Source organism: Eurytemora carolleeae, unplaced genomic scaffold (assembly GCF_000591075.1).
Source record: "Eurytemora carolleeae unplaced genomic scaffold, Eaff_2.0 scaffold1107, whole genome shotgun sequence".
NCBI lineage: Eukaryota > Metazoa > Arthropoda > Copepoda > Calanoida > Temoridae > Eurytemora > Eurytemora carolleeae.
Window position 1 is genome coordinate 99680 of NW_019402190.1, and position 16639 is coordinate 116318.

Genomic DNA, 16639 nt, shown 5'->3' on the forward strand with positions numbered 1-16639 from the left:
CCCCTTTCATTTTTCGCGAACACTCCCTTTAAAGATTTAGTTTAAAGGGAATGTAAGCGTAATTTCAACTAACCCTAGATGCAAAGATGACAATGCCCAATTCACAACGGTACCCATAAAAAGTTTTACTGATTTAGTATTAAGTATTAAGTTATCAATAGTAATAATTTCGAAAACTAATTATTCCCAGAAAAATCAGATAAAGGTTTCAAGGGTATTGGTGTAAATCGGGCAAAAGCAGCTTTGGATGAAGGATCACTTGAAATTACACTTACAGTCCCTTTAATTCAGTTTGCCTTTTGCCTTTACTTGAACGGACCGGGCAACAGGCATACTCTCCGAGCTTTATTAGACTGCAAGTGCTGAGACTGAAAACTTTAGAATGTGATATCCTTAATCCTGATCTGTTAATTATCTGGAGATTAAATTCATGAGGAGAACTAGCAATATTTAATCTGGAGATTAAGAAAAAGAGTGGATCAAGCATTAATCCTGATATCCAATATTCTAAAGTTCCCAGCTCTGGTGATACAAACCTATCAGAACACGGATAGAAGTCCTTTCCAACGAGTCTTAACTTTAGAACCCATTTTATTATAAATTCTTGCTGAATCAAATACTGAAAATGTTTGAAATAACAAAGGTTGAAAGATTGAAGGATTGATCCATCAGGTTAAAAAGATAATTATCGTTTTTAAACTCTAGGGTTTACAAATTATTTGGAATATGTAATTTCTCTCGTTCAATGAAAATTAAATAGCTAACTTATTACGTTTATTCATCAGTTTTGCTTTTAAAATTTGACATTATGACTTCTGACAGGGGAAAAATAAACATGAGGATTGACCATTTATAAAAATAAACCAAAAAGTAAGTTTAAGGAAACAAAGAGACCTGAGCCCGCGATGTAAAAATTCCGGCTCGAGCCGTAATACCTTAATCCCGACTTTAAGACCCAACTCTGACGACAGCTTGTGTAACGTGATTGACAGCTGCAAGATTTGCGACACGACTGAAGGAGTTTGGCCCAATGAAAATAAAACCGACCTTGGTTGGTTTTAGTGGAGAATAAGGCGCAATGTTGAGTCTTGTTCTCATAAAAACCCGGAATGCACCAATTCCTTACATGAAAATCCACCAAAAAAAATATTAAAACGGTTTTTTGAACTCAACTCTGTGATAAATAAGATGCAGCTTGAATCCGATCCGAAAGTCCAAGTCGTAAATAAGGCCCAACGACAGCCTAGACCAAAGCCGTATTTTCCCGAGTTTTTAAAAATCGCGGGCTCTGAAGAAACAGGGACAATTAAAATACAGAGTGTCCCGAGAAACATGACAGTTGGTGAATAGTTTTGAAATGTCTTCTTCCATAAACTGTTTTAGTGTTGAAGACTTTTTGCAGTCTATTTCGTAAAACAAACATTTTCCTCAAATATATTTTATTTTTTTTATTTTAATATTTTATTATAATATAATACATTTTTATTATTCTATTCGGTATTAAACAACTAAACAAATTATAGAAAAAGACATTTCAAACCATTCACCAAATGTCAAGGGACTGCAACCTGTCGTTAAATTTTTTTGGAAACGAATAATTAATGACAGTTTTGATGTTTGTTAAATATGTGAATAGAGTTGGTTTTATTGCATTCCAATGATGTTCACAGGCCCCTCATAACTGTCAGATTTTAGAAACTCCTAAATTCAATCAATCAATTAGTTAACAGACTCTTTGCTCAAAGATAAACCTTAAACCTTTATTTTAACATTACTGACATTTCAGAGTCACATGTCCGATTCACAACTTTACCTTCATATAAGAAATAGTTATAGTTTCTTTACACAGTGACTGCGTATTTTTGTTTTAGAAAAAATGAAGGAAAGTGTCCGAATCCAACACCTTTTAATCTAGAAATCCGACAATAGCTTTCACATTATTAATTAGAAAAGGTTTAAATGGTGGTGTTGTGAATCGGGCATGCCAATTTTTTTTTAAAAGAAGGGTCAATTCAAATTACAACTGATAAAAGAGTGACATTGTCGTTATGTACGTCATCAATTCTGTTCATTTTCTTCTCTCTCACTGCTTCATAAATCCGCAGGTGACTTATAACGATAAATAATAATTGGAAATTATCTCTTTAAATTCGGAGTCACTTGAACTTATCGACAGTCCTTCTTAATTAAACTGAACCGTTTAAACCTTTTAAGTGGAAATCGTCAAATTGCGTTAAATTTATTGCTCGTGTCTTGAGGCTCTTAGAAAGCCGTGTTGAAAATCAATATATCTGACGAAAATATTTTACTGACGATTTTCAGTGTACCATTGTTAATTAAAAACAGATTTCTAATAATTGTGATAACATGCAAATGTAAAAATGATGTTAGTAATTTTTTATTTTAAGACTTTTTAAATTGTTAATACCAAATAGATTCTAGTACAATAGATGGCAACGTAGAATTTGTACACTCTCATTACAGCTGTATTCTTACGTCACGAGTGTCAACATAATTTTTGTGTCCGACAAAATTATTAATAATATGGATAGTTTTGGAATATAGTGCTTATCTTACGGTTAAATAAGTGCAATTTTTTGTTTTTTATTTTCTGCTTAAACACTTTTTTATTTAATCTTGGAGAACATTTCAACTGATGTGAGAAAATCTTGTTTTCCTTGTTATATTTGACACTTGTGACGTCGTGTATAATTTGTCCATCTCTCTGTTGCCACCTATCGTACTAGATAATCTTGCTTTATCGATTGATGAATAGATTGATTTCCTGAAGTCCAGCCGGTATTTGGTTTGAATCCAGATCATGGCACCAGTTGACATACCTTATAAGAAATTATTTCTACAGACATCCCAATTCATTAACTTTACAAATTAAAAAATGTTGTATTTAAAGCATAGAATAAATGCAAAAAATATTATTTATAAATTTTATTTCTGTCCTCAATCTCCAAATTATTAATTAATAGTTTTTTTATTAGGCTTGTAATAAGTTTTTCTCCAAATATGTCGAAAATCAGAAGAGAATGTTAAAAATGTTTTTTTTTTTCGTTTTTTTATTATTTTCATAGTTTAAAAAAAATTTATATCAGAATAAACTTAATTTTCACCAGACCCCTCTGATAAATTTTTTATGTAAAATGTGAAATTTAAGCATAATTTCATTGCTCGTGATGCTCTCTCTTTTTAAATGTTTTCTGCCATAATTTAAACAAATATCCTTTGAAAAATTTATGGCATTTTTAACACTTACTTTTGCAATTCTTCTCGAAGAACGAGATTGGCTTTTTCCCTTTCACTGATCATATCATCCAGGTACTGGTACCTATACGGTGTTAAATATTATTAATGGGACTGTACTTCAAGTCACCTTCAATATACAGCATTACTTGCGGGATTCACAACGGTACCCTTTACCGGTTTTATCAGATTAACAATGAGGAATTTCTATCTTCGTTTTAAATATAGATACATTTAAATCTTTTTACTTTGTCTATCCTGCATTAATCTGCAAGAACAGCAATGGTAAATTAGCAATTTTCAGATGAAAAAATATGGATGACTCCATCATATTTGCTCAGACAAAAGTTTAAATGAATCAGAGAATCAGACATATTACTACTTTAAATGGAAAGTCACTTAAAATTAGGTGTACAGTCCCTTTATTCAAATCTGTTTTGTTGTCATCTACTAAATAAGCATCTTAACAAAATACTGAGGTGTTTCTTCTTTAAAACATAACTATTCTTTTTGTTAAGCTTTTTATTAAGATAAATAAAAAACAGCATATCATTAAACTTAACAATATTAATGCTACAAAGTTACATAAATATAAAATATTTGGTAGCATTAGATATTTCAGATCTTATCGCGCAAGTATGTTTTTAACAAGAATTAATTATTTTCGATGCTCTGGGAGGAGAATAAAAATGGAAATTTTCAAGAAAATATATACCCTTAGGTTTCAAAGATTTATAATTTAAAGTAAACCAGGTCCGTCCTAAAATTCAAATTTTGGACCCCCCCCCCTCCCCCCTCCTTTCAATTTATTTTTCAGCAAAATTATCATTATTTTAGGGTAAGGTTAGGTTAAGTCAATTTCTGAGCCGAGCGCTGCGGCTAGGACAAGCTAGGGTGCCAAGCGCTGCGGCTATAGGGCAGGCTAGGGGCCGAGCGCCGCGGCAAGGACAGACTAGGGGGCCAGGCACTGCGGCCACATGACCAATTATATCCATGTGTTAAATATGAGATCCATGTACAAAATTGAAATGACGGGGGGAGGGGGGAGGTCCAAAAATCGTAAATTAGGAAATCACCGTCAAACCTGAGTTTTTTCCTGGCACGGCATTCTCGGGCACTCTGTCGACTCTTCTCCAGCTTTTCGTTCCCTGAGGGCTCCGACATTTCTTAAGAGAGAAATTTAATTTCCACGAAATAACAGTTTAGATAAAATCAGAGATAAATAATCTAACTTCTATCCACATGGTTTGGTTACCATAATTATTTTAAACAAATGTAAACAAACATATATGAGTTTTTTTTTCTTCATTTTTTACGTCAAAAAAAATTTCATATATTCGGTATAAATAATATATAACGTAGTCATAAAGCTGAAAAGTTTAACGACCCATGTTGCATTAGTATATACCAAGCAACCTGTTTCTCTCACTCACGCCGTATGATAGCTAACTAAGATTACGCATTGAAACCTGTATTGCACAAATGCACGAGCGTAAAATTTGTGTCAGTAATACAATTGTACCTAGTTGTCCTGGTGTCCTTGAACCTGCCCCTCCTCTCATCCCGTCCTTCTGTTCGGGAGAACCAGAAAACATATCGTCAAAATCAAAACTGTTTCCAGAAATTTCCATTTTTGTTCAACTCGACAACGGACTTTGTAGAAAACAAATTGTTACTGCTAGTGTACTACAATTAGTAACTTACAATTGTTATATAAGAACTCTCAGCTCTGTAAAGTAACTAACAGCTGACTATTGTTTTGATGTGTATTGTGTATGTTTACTAGAACTTACTTTCTCCAAACTTCACGGAACCTCGCATCATAACTGTGTCAAATAGGTGGATGCTCATTTGAACTACTGCCGTTTGAACTATGGTACGTTTGAACTATTGTTCGTTTGAACTATTGTTCATTTGAACTACTGACATGACGTCATATCCTGTAGTTTAAATCAACGCATTTCTTGCTCATTTGAACTATTTTTCTACCCCAATTCAGTTTTAAAATTTTTTTTATATCTTCATAAAGTTATATTCATGACAATTAATTAGATAAACCTTACACAGAATGAACATAAAAATAGTTCAAATGAACATAAAAATAGTTCAAATGAACATAAAAATAGTTCAAATGAACATAAAAATAGTTCAAATGAACATAAAAATAGTTCAAATGAACATAAATAGTTCAAATGAACATAGTTCAAATGAACATAAAAATAGTTCAAATGAACATGAAATATAGTTCAAATGAAAAAAAAATAGTTCAAATGGACTAAAAAATAGGTTAGGTTAGGTTAGGTTAGGTTAGGTAAAAAATAGTTTGAATTAAACTATTTTTTTGTTCATTTGAACTATTTTTTTTGTTCCTTTGAACTATTTTTTTTGTCCATTTAAACTATTTTTTTGTTCATTTGAACTATTTTTTTTGTCCATTTGAACTATTTTTATGTTCATTTGAACTATTTTTTTGTTCATTTGAACTGTTTTTTTTTATTCATTTGAACTATTTTTTTTATTCATTTGAACTATTTTTTTTCATTTGAACTATTTTTATGTTCATTTGAACTATTTTTTGTTTATTTCATTAATAATATTTTAATAGTTCAAATGAAAATAGTTCAAATGAACTAAAAAATAGTTCAAATGAGCAATTATTTACTCGTTTGAACTATTGTTCATTTAAACTACTCACGTGGTCCCACGTGCAGATAGTTGAAATGAACAATAGTTTAAATGAACAATAGTTCAAACGGCAGTAGTCCAAATGAGATAGCATCTGTCAAATAAGCTAAGAACACACTGCAGGGTTACCCACAAAAGATGAGACTTCATAGACGATTGTATGGAATTTAATTTTTCTGTTTCCTTATATTCACGATTCTCTGCAACTATAAACTAGTTTAGATCTTTGCCAAATCATTAAATAAGCCATTTATATAGATGTAACAATATCGAGGGGGGAGGGGGAGTGCAGACTGCAGTATAGTCCTCAATGAGTTTAATCACCGCCACCCAAACGTGCTTTGCGGCATGCGTGCTCTTCAATTGGTAATCTCCATTCTCCACCACCTCAATTGGTAATCAGACAAAAAAAGCGTAACATTAAATCGTTTATTTCTTCGAAATAAGACCATATTGACCTCTGGTACAATGCTCCTATGGTGTACAATATTGTTAAAGCTTTCTTTACTGTTCCTCAGTTTCCAAAATAAATCTCCCAGCTAACATAAATACCGACGGCGGTTATACCGCCTTGTTCTACGACAAGCTTCGCTGGAGTTGGGCGGAGCTCCGATCACCTGGTTCGATGTCGGTCTCGGTCGGTAAAAGGATCCCACCCAGATCTGTCGTATATACGAAATCGTAAATGCGACAGCGCACAAATGAACTCCAAAATCTACACTTCGACATCGGTGCTTTGGAGTATATACTACAGCGATGACTTCTTCACCAAAATCTACATTCGATATCGGAGAGGTATACACCGATATCAATACTATATCGGAAAAAATGTCACCGAATTCAACATACTACATCGTAGACTTTCTCACCGAATTGTCAGCATACTACTACTATACTCAGGGGTGACTACAGGATTTTTTCATGGGGGGTTTTTTCTAAAAACTATGATGTTAAAGTTAAGTCAAGTTTAAAAATCCTATAATCCCCCCTGAGTATGAAAGAAGTATGCTGTATACGCCCCTGCATACTGCCTAGTGCCTACAAAAATAAAAAATGGTTTAAAAGTAACAAAATGTATTTTTGTGCTTGAAAAATCTGTGATAAAAAGAATATATGCAAATAGTTGAATTGTACAGGTTTACAAGAATATATGCAAATAGTTGATATCTATGTGTAGAATATATGCTGCAATTCTGCAGGTTTACAAGAAAATGAGTATGTTAATTCTACGTGTTCATTAGCATTAACAAATAGTTGAATTCTTCAGGTTTACAGGAACTCATGTATTGTGGATATTGAGATCAATGTTTGATCCATAGTGGATATCAAGATCAAGCAATCGAGATTTGAGTATCTAACATTAGGTTCCATATAACTTTTCCGGAAACTTTACAGCCTAAAGGGACTGTTAACATAATTTCTTGTGTGTACACTGTTCACTCCATAATATTGGTTTCCGGCTGAATTAGAATGGTAACATCTCTGCAGTGTACCATAGAAACAGGTGATGACATCTGTGCCGGAGAGAGACCTTTATTCTGTGCATCCGGATCTAAAATAAAAACATAAGTTTAAATCTAGTCAGAACTAGCTTATGAGGCCACCTACTAAAAATCATTTACTTAATAATTTACTAGCTCAAGAACCCAGCTTTGCCTATTCCAGTCAACCCTCTCAATTTAAAATTTGAGGCAAATCTGTCAAGGGGTTCCTGAGTTATAATTGGACATATAATCAAACAGACAAACGGAGTTTATTTCTTTATAATATACTAGCCTAAGTGCCCGGCGTTGCCAGTGGAAAATAATTGGAACTTTTAGAAGATAAAATTCGATTTTAGAAGAAAAAAAATCGAATTTTATTAGCTGGTGTTACTCAGGGTACCCATGTGTTCCCCACAGAAATGTTCAGAAAATTGGGTCTGGCTGTTTTGGCCAGCTATGGCTAACATATAAATATATACATTACAAATATATGTACAATGTACATGACCAAAGAGCTTTATTATATAGTAGGTTATATTATGTTCCCTATACAAGGCAACCAATTCAATTAAGAATTTTTTAACCAAGCTAAGAAATTTCCTGGGGTTTATGAGTTATGTCAGGCAAATAGAGATTACTATATAATGAAGCACTAGATTGGGAACCTGGCGTTGCCTGGAGTTTTCCCTATAAAAGTCAATCCACTCAACTTAGAAGTTTTAAACCAGGATAAGAATATTCCCCTGGTTATTTCAAGTTCCCTAAACAAATTTGGGGCAAATCAGTCCAGGGGTCCATGAGTTATGATAGGACATCAAAACCAACAAACAAACACAGACTACTATACTTTATATATATAGATGTACTGCTCTATGGCAAGGGGTTAATATTTTATCAAATAATAGTTTGCAAAATTTAAAAATTAATTCTGCTTAATAAAGTTTACCCTGCTCTCCTTAAAGAGAACTGTAGACATAATTTAGGTAAATAATTTAACTTTTTTCTGAATAAAAGAATATTAAAACCAAATCTGATTAAATAATAAATAAGGATGCTGCAGATCTGTTGAAATATTCAAGGAATTACTTAAAGGTACTGTAAGCGTAATTTCAAGTGACCCTCCATTTAAAAATAAAAAAGGGCATGGCCAAACCACAAACCTTCATCTGATTAATAATGTGGAAGATTTATGTAGCTTAACAAAGTATTTAATTATCTATTGCAATTATGGAGTAAGAAAATCCACAAATGAAAATACTTAGTTTACAAAAACATTGATATAAATCATACTTATCAGAAAAAGCTTTTAAGAGTACCATTATGAATCGGACATGACACTATCAATTGAGGGTTACTTGAAATACCGTTTACAGTCCCTTTAGAATTAAATTAAATTTGTACCTACTTCCTTAACTATATTAAGCATGAGCATCTAGGAATAAGATTCTTGTCTACTCAGCATTTCTGATTTACTTGTTTTCCACTTTCCTAGATTGAGAAATATTTTGATGAATTTGAGAAGTCTAAATGACTGGATATAGGATATGTATATAGCTGTAAAGAAATATATTTATGTATATCATATCTATATTATAATATTGCAGCAGGGGTGTAAAGTTTTAATGATTGTTGAAGATTTGGGGGGGGGGGGGCAGGATAAAAAGTTGGAAATCTTAAGGCTATTTTTTCATCCTTTTATACTTTTTACCAAACTGCATCTAAAAACAGTTCTTTAATTTAAATTATATTAAAAATTAACCATAAGTGTTAAAAATTATTATCTTACATGTGGTTTCTTAACACAAGTGACTTTACGCATTTCTGCTTAAGAAATGATGGATGATATTATAAGAATTAAACATGTTTCCATCTAAAAACATGAAAATTCAGATAAAGTTTTCAACTGTCTCAATAAAACCCCCTCTAAAAATGAATTGGGGCACTAAAATTTACCACTAAAGTTTAAAACCTTATTGATTTTATTTACTAAGTTAATTTTAAAATGGTTTTATACCTTTTACGCAGTTGATCTGCTCTCCTTAGATTATGCAGTGCGTTTTTATCTTTCAGGTATTGTTCATAGCTGCCTCTGTCAGCTCAGAGCCCGTTCTCTCTATAGATGGTGGTCGTGTAGTTCACGTTCTTTAGAGGGACGATATATATGTATGTTGGCTGTATAGATTTCTCCTGCTAAATTCTTATCTGATAGATTGATGTTTCTCCTTGAGAGGATGGACAAATACTGGTCTATTCGAAGCCTTGCTGGTACATGAAATAACGGTTAATATATCTGATATCGTTAATTTAGTTTACTCTGTCGGATTTATTATTACAGCGGTGTATTTATCGTATCTACGACAGATTACTATGGCGGGGAAAATTTTGTATATACTAGAGTGGTTCAGAATTTCCGAAGTCGTATATAGGACAGATGTACTATGGTGGGGAAAATTTTGTATATACTACAGCAGTTCAGAATTTCTGAAGTCGTATATACGACAATTATACTATGGCGGGGAAAATTTTGCTTCTACTACAGAGGTTCAGAATTCCCCACCATCGAAACTGCGACAATTGCACTATGTTGGGGACATATAGTATATACTATTGCAATACAGTGTTCCCCCCGCCGTCGCATTTACAACGGCGGAAACCCAACTCTGGTGAAGATTTAATGTTTGTTGGGTTATATATTATATAAAAATCTTAAGCTGCAATTCAGTGGGGTTATTGGGGTTATTTATTTTAGTAGGGGTTACTCCATTTGCTGCCTCTACAAGTACATTTACTTAATAATTTACTAGCTCAGGAACCCAGCTTTGCCTGTTCCAGTCAACCCTCTCAATTTAAAATTTGAGGCAAATCGGTCAAGGGGTTCCTGAGTTATAATTCGACATATAAACAAACAGACAAACAGAGTTTATTTCTTTATAATATACTAGCCTAAGTGCCCGGCGTTGCCAGTGGAAAATAATTGGAACTTTTAGAAGATAAATTTCGATTTTAGAAGAAAAAAAATCAAATTTTATTAGCTGATGTTACCCCCAGCCTCTCAGGGTACCCATGGGTTCCCCACAGAAATGTTCAGAAAATTGGGTCCGACTGTTTTGGCCAACTATGGCTAACAGCTTTATTATATAGTAGGCTAAATTATGTTCCCTATGCAAGGCAACCAATTCAATTAAGAATTTGTGAACCAAGCTAAGAAACTTGCCGGGGTTTATGAGTTATGATAGGAAATTCAAAAACAGGCAAATAGAGATTACTATATAATGAAGCACTAGATTGGGAACCTGTCGTTGCCTGGAGTTTTCCCTGTAAAAGTCAATCCACTCAACTTAGAAGTTTTAAACCAGAATAAGAATATTCCCCTGGTTATTTCAAGTTCCCTAATTCCCAAATTTGGGCCAAATCGGTCCAGGGGTCCATGAGTTATGATAGGACATCAAAACGAACAAACAAACACAGACTACTATACTTTAAATATATAGATTAGAATATTAAACCAAATCTGATTAAATAATAAATAAGGATGCTGCAGATCTGCTGAAATATTCAAGGAATTACTTAAAGGGACTGTAAGCGTAATTTAAAGTGACCCTCCATTTAAAAAAGAAAAAAAAGGCATGGCCAAATCACAAACCTTCATCTGATTAATAATGTGGAAGATTTATGTAGCTTAACAATTAACAAAGTATTTAATTATCTATTGCTTATGGAGTAAGAAAATCCACAAATGAAAATACTTAGTTTACAAAAACATTGATATAAATCATACTTATCGGAAAAAGCTTTTAAGAGCACCACTATGAATCGGACATGACGTACTATCAATTGAGGGTTACTTGAAATACCGTTTACAGTCCCTTTAGAATTAAATTAAATTTGTACCTACTTCCTTAACTATAGTAAGCACGGCTTCTAGAAATAAGATTCTTCTCGTCTCCTCAGCATTGCTGATTTACTTGTTTTCTCCGTACACTTCACGACCAATATAGGAGACGTAAAGTTGTCGACCAATAAAGCTCTTATGGAAGGAACAGCCTCAGTTGTGGACATTTCTATTACTTTTAAATTTCTACATATGTTTCTCCTTGAGAGGATGGACAAATACTGATCTATTCGAAGCCTTGCCGGTACATGAAATAACGGTTAATATATCTGATATCGTTAATTTAGTCTACTCTGTCGGATTTACTACTACAGCGGTGTATTTATCGTATCTGCGACAGATTACTATGGCGGGGAAAATTTTGTATATACTACAGCGGTTCAGAATTTCCGAAGTCGTATATACGACAAATGTACTATGGCGGGGAAAATTTTGTATATATACTACAGAATCTCATCTTCATCATAGTATTGACAATTATGAATATTATTTTCATAAACCGAATCTTTAAAATTGTATGGTTAAGAGAGGTGTTTTTGCCGGCCTCAAAGGACGCTGTGGCCTCGCAGATTGAGCTGTTCGAAGATGCTGTAGAGAAAATTCCTAAAATCGATGAATCAGTCAAGAAATCGTTAATTAACACCCTGACAAACAAGGCAAGAATTTCTCTCGCACGGGAAGATGACAAATCAAAAATATCCCAACTTTTCAAGTCACAAACCCTCCCTGCTGAAGAAACCGCGTCTCCCATGCCATGGGATAAGTTAACTGAAAGCGAGGCGAAGATTATATCCAAAATCATGGAGAACCTGAAGGAGCTGGATTTTTCTACCAAATCACTCAAGTTCTGGTCAGCTCATTTCTCGATAAATTTTTCGTGACTAGTCTCATGGGCCGAATCGCTGTAGTGTACAATTCCTGTTCTCTGAGTTTGAAGCAACGCCTCCTAAGCCTGGACCTCGGTAAAGAAGCTAGAGAAGATTCCTACTCGTACCTAAAGCTCCTGCAGCTCATCACCACTGTAGTCCATAGCCCCATTTCCCGTGATCAAGCAATGATGGATATCTACAAAGGACTTCGCCAGACGAACTCGGAAACTGTACAGACGTACTTGCAACGATGGCGCGATGTCGCCGAAGATGCTTGGGGGCCTAGTTCAGGCTGGACTATGTCCCAAGCATCTCTCTTGCTGAAGAAAATTTGTGATGGTTTTACCTCAACGGAATTGTCAAAGCTAACTGCCTCCATTGTGATTAGCGTCCCGTTCCAATGGACAATGCTATGTGACTCTGTACTCCAGTTCCAGCAAAGGGTCAAGAGCACACACCCTGAGCAAAATGTTAACACCATTCAACAGAAAGAAGCATAGTCTCTGGTGTGTTACAGATGCGGTGCAGCACATTATATCCGCGATTGCAGAACATTAGTATGCCGTTATTTCGGTCAGAATCACAAGCATTCAGACTGCGCAAAGTATGGACAGAACATGTACTGTGTTAAGTGTAAGAGCAAGTCCCACAATGAGGAAGGGCATTTTCGGTTCGCGGCGGTTAACCAGAAGCCTAGAATATCTGATATCTGGATTATTATTCATGCAATATTGATTCATATAGTATTTTCTTATTTTTATTTGTGTTTGTATAAATAATAATAATAAATTGTAAAACCGTCTCACTGAATATTTGAGAATATGAGTTGTTGACTTGAATTTTTAGCATACATTAGAATACATTTGAGTACCAAGTCATTTTCTTCCTAAAATATATTATTTTTGTATACATGACTTTGCAGTTTTCATGAGTGCATTGACGTTGAACATTCCATGGTAATAAATGCGGTATTTCGCAATTTACTCTTTATAACTTTATTTAGGTATATACTCGCTGACGATAATCTACTCGAAAAAAGTTTTGGAAAACCAAGAAAACATCATTACTTAAATAATATCTCGCAGTTGCCTGCTTTCTCTCAAGCAGATCGGACCTACTATGTTGTCCAAGTATTACAGCTGGGGAAGCTCTGAGTTTAGTTATGCATCTTGTATCCTACAGGGGAAGCTGGAACATAGATTAAAACAAAACTTCATCTTCAGCTTGGTGCACTGAAAGAGGAGTTTAACCCCTCGTGGGAATACAAGCCATGCACAACAATACCGGTTTTTTACTCAACCAGATGTGAGGACTGGACTGCCATGGAAGATACCTTTCAAGAGAGCTTTCAGGGATCACAACTCCCCATTTTGCATATGGGGTGCAGTTATGGGTAAATTCCTTAAATCCCCTAACTGAGAAACAGTATAAAATGAAGGAACACAGGGAGAAATCCCCTATACCCTTCTTCCTACAAACCTCCTTATATCTCTCCTACCTGCTCCACAACTCAATGTTAAAAGAACTAGAAAAAGTGGCAGCAAATCAAATCATGAAATATTTGAATAAATTTAAACTACTTTATGAACATCAGTATGGCTTCAGAGCCAAGCACAACACTACTCAACCCTTAATTCATTTCTTAGATAAAATATACAACGCACTAAATAAACCTGTATCCGAATATACTCTGGGAATTTTTATAGATTTAACTAAAGCTTTTGATACCTGTGATGTTGACATTTTACTGAGCAAGCTTGAACACTATGGATTTCGTTGGACTTCTAACTTATGGTTCAAAAATTATTTAAATGGAAGAAAACAATTTACTTCAATCAGGGGTGTTGACTCTTCACTTAAAGAAATCTCTGGTGGTGTACCACAAGGGTGGATATTAGGACCAATTTTATTTCTAATTCTTATCAATGACCTTCCTAAAGCAAACAAACTGACTTTGATTGCGTCTAAAACCAAATATATTCTCTTCAAAAATAAAAAAAGAAGTAAAAACAAGAAACAAGAAGCAAGAAGAAAAAATAATTGAACAGAAAAAAGTGGAAGAGAAATCTCTTGACAGTACAGAGATGGGTGCTTAAAGCAAGATAAACAAGAAAGAAGAAGAAAACTTTGAATGGGAAAAATTAGATGGGGATTTAAGCATTACACTATCTTTTTTTTCACTGATAGCAAATAAAGACAAATATACAGGATGGCAGACGTCCCATCCCCCCTCTATGTCCTACTCCAGATAAAAAACTGGAAAATGTGAAAAATGCCCCCTCTCCCCCCATCAAGAAAATTTTATTGAAAGTGTGTTAGCTAGGAATGCAGGAGCTGACACAGTAACATGACTGAAGCAAAATTTAAAAACAAACAAGGGAGAGACTAACCTTGCCACTCTCAAAATATAGAATTGTGAGCCAAACAAAAGGGATATTACTTGACAGAGGGAAATAAGGCGAATTGGCTAGGGAAACACTCTATTCTACCGGCCATACATAGATGAGAACTTCTTCTTGGAAAAAAATGTATATTTCAGTAATGAGGTTTCCTACAAAATACAAATTGTAATTGGTGTATATGTATATCAATAATGATTGTTAATAAATATTAAACTAGTTGGGTGTAATTGAATACATGAATATTGTTGTAAACGAACAATTGGTTAAAGAAATATGTATCATTGAGAATTGAACAAAGGCTTAAAGGTCCTGTTGTGAATCGGCAATAAAGGTTTAAAAGGTACTGCTGTGAATCGGCCAATAAAGGTTTAAAAAGGGTATTGTTGTAAATTAAATATAAGGAACTTACAATCTAGAAAACTGTGGCAAGGCGAAAAGTAGTTTGAATTGAAGTCTAAGGCAATTTAATTCTTCTGAAATAAATATTTATCTTGTTAAAGTAATTTCACTGTTTATTTGTAAATGATTCACTGAAATTATGTTTAAATTGATTATTTTAATGCACTTTTAAGTTTTATTGGCTCCATGAGGTCTTTGTTTATATTTACGCGGAAGCCTTGGAAAAGTTTGGTTTGGAAAGTGGACGGAGGATTCAACGGAGGTACAGTTTGTCGGAGACGACCTTACCCAGCTATCCAAATTGCGTAAGCATCGTAAACGCATAATATTTTGGCTCCAATTATGCAATTAAAACACAAATTTGCGTAAGTCTAGATTTCAAAGTAGTGTAAATATCTAATTTTTCTATTGCATTTTCCAAAATAAATTGAAAAAATAAACTTTTTAAAAGAATTTAAATGGTCTTTGTTAGCATTAAAATTGCGTAAAAATTGCACTCTTTTTATGCATATGTTTTGAGTGTTTTAAATATTGAAGAATTGAGTGGCCTAGGTGTGTGTGCACTGCAGTGCAGAGTGCAGCAATATCCCACCAAACCATATTACGTTTCTTACAAAATTTCGTTTTCTGTTTTGTTTCTGTTTCGTTTCTGAAACGTAACGTTACATAACGTTTTAGAACCGTATTTGAAACGTTTCTGAATACCAATCCAAATTGTATTTTAATAAACAATTGTATTTGTCAAATATAAATTTCTTATGTAATTCCTATATGTTATTTAATTCATGCGTCAAAATGTGTAAATTCTAATCTTTTTGAAAAGTTTTTAAACTTCGTTTCTGGATCGTAAAGATACGTAACGGATTTAAAAAAAGAAATTTGAATAATACAGCTGATTTTATATCTAGATAGATAGATAGATAGATAGATAGATAGTTAACAATAGTTAACATCTTGATTATCTCACCCTCCCCCCCCCTTGCTGTCGGTACTCTGTATAGATANCCATGATACTGGATGTTATTTAATAGTGGAGTATTTTCAATGATTTTTTATTTACTGTATATTTTTAATCTTATTCTTTTCTACAGTACATAACATTACACTGTATGTATGTGTTCTCTTAAATATGAAAAACAAAGACATGGTAAGTACTAAGTATATTACTGTTCTCTACAGATTTAGGATAAGGATTTAATGTTCTCTATATTAGTAAGATATATTTATGCTCTATATAGAATATTACGGTAAGTACTAAGTATATAAGTACAAGATTTTTTTCTTCAGATTTTTTTTGCATTTGAAAATTTTAAACAAAATTTGAAAGGTTTTTTTTATTCTTGTTTTACGTAACTAAAACGTTAATAGTTCAAATTTTTTACGATCTTAAAACATTTCTGGGTACGATACTGGAAAACGTTTCAGTAGCGTAAAAAGTGGTTCGTTTTACGTAGCATTTACGTATGAGGAAAACAAAACCATAACGTAACACTACCTTACATAACGATTCTGAAACGTTCTAGAAACGAAATTTGGTTTGTCGGGAAGCCTTCGGTCTGCGCCAGAGGCACGGAACCAAACCTTTAATGATCCTTCCGCAGGTTCACCTACAGAAACCTTGTTACGACTTTTACTTCCTAGAAGTCTCAAAAT

The 16639-nt window shown here is 33.6% G+C and overlaps 1 protein-coding gene across 1 annotated transcript; it reads right to left on the minus strand.

Annotated features, from left to right (window-relative positions):
• Nucleotides 1-1579: 1579 nt before the first annotated feature.
• LOC111718269 (cAMP-responsive element-binding protein-like 2) lies at nt 1580-5013 on the minus strand. The gene is made up of 5 exons (XM_023493811.1): nt 4778-5013; nt 4340-4421; nt 3269-3340; nt 2786-2840; nt 1580-1701 (listed from the first exon to the last, which is right to left on the minus strand). Exons 1-5 carry the CDS (start codon nt 4884-4886, stop codon nt 1645-1647), a joined length of 375 nt encoding a protein of 124 aa, XP_023349579.1. The 5' UTR covers nt 4887-5013; the 3' UTR covers nt 1580-1644.
• Between the last annotated feature and the right edge of the window lie 11626 nt (nt 5014-16639).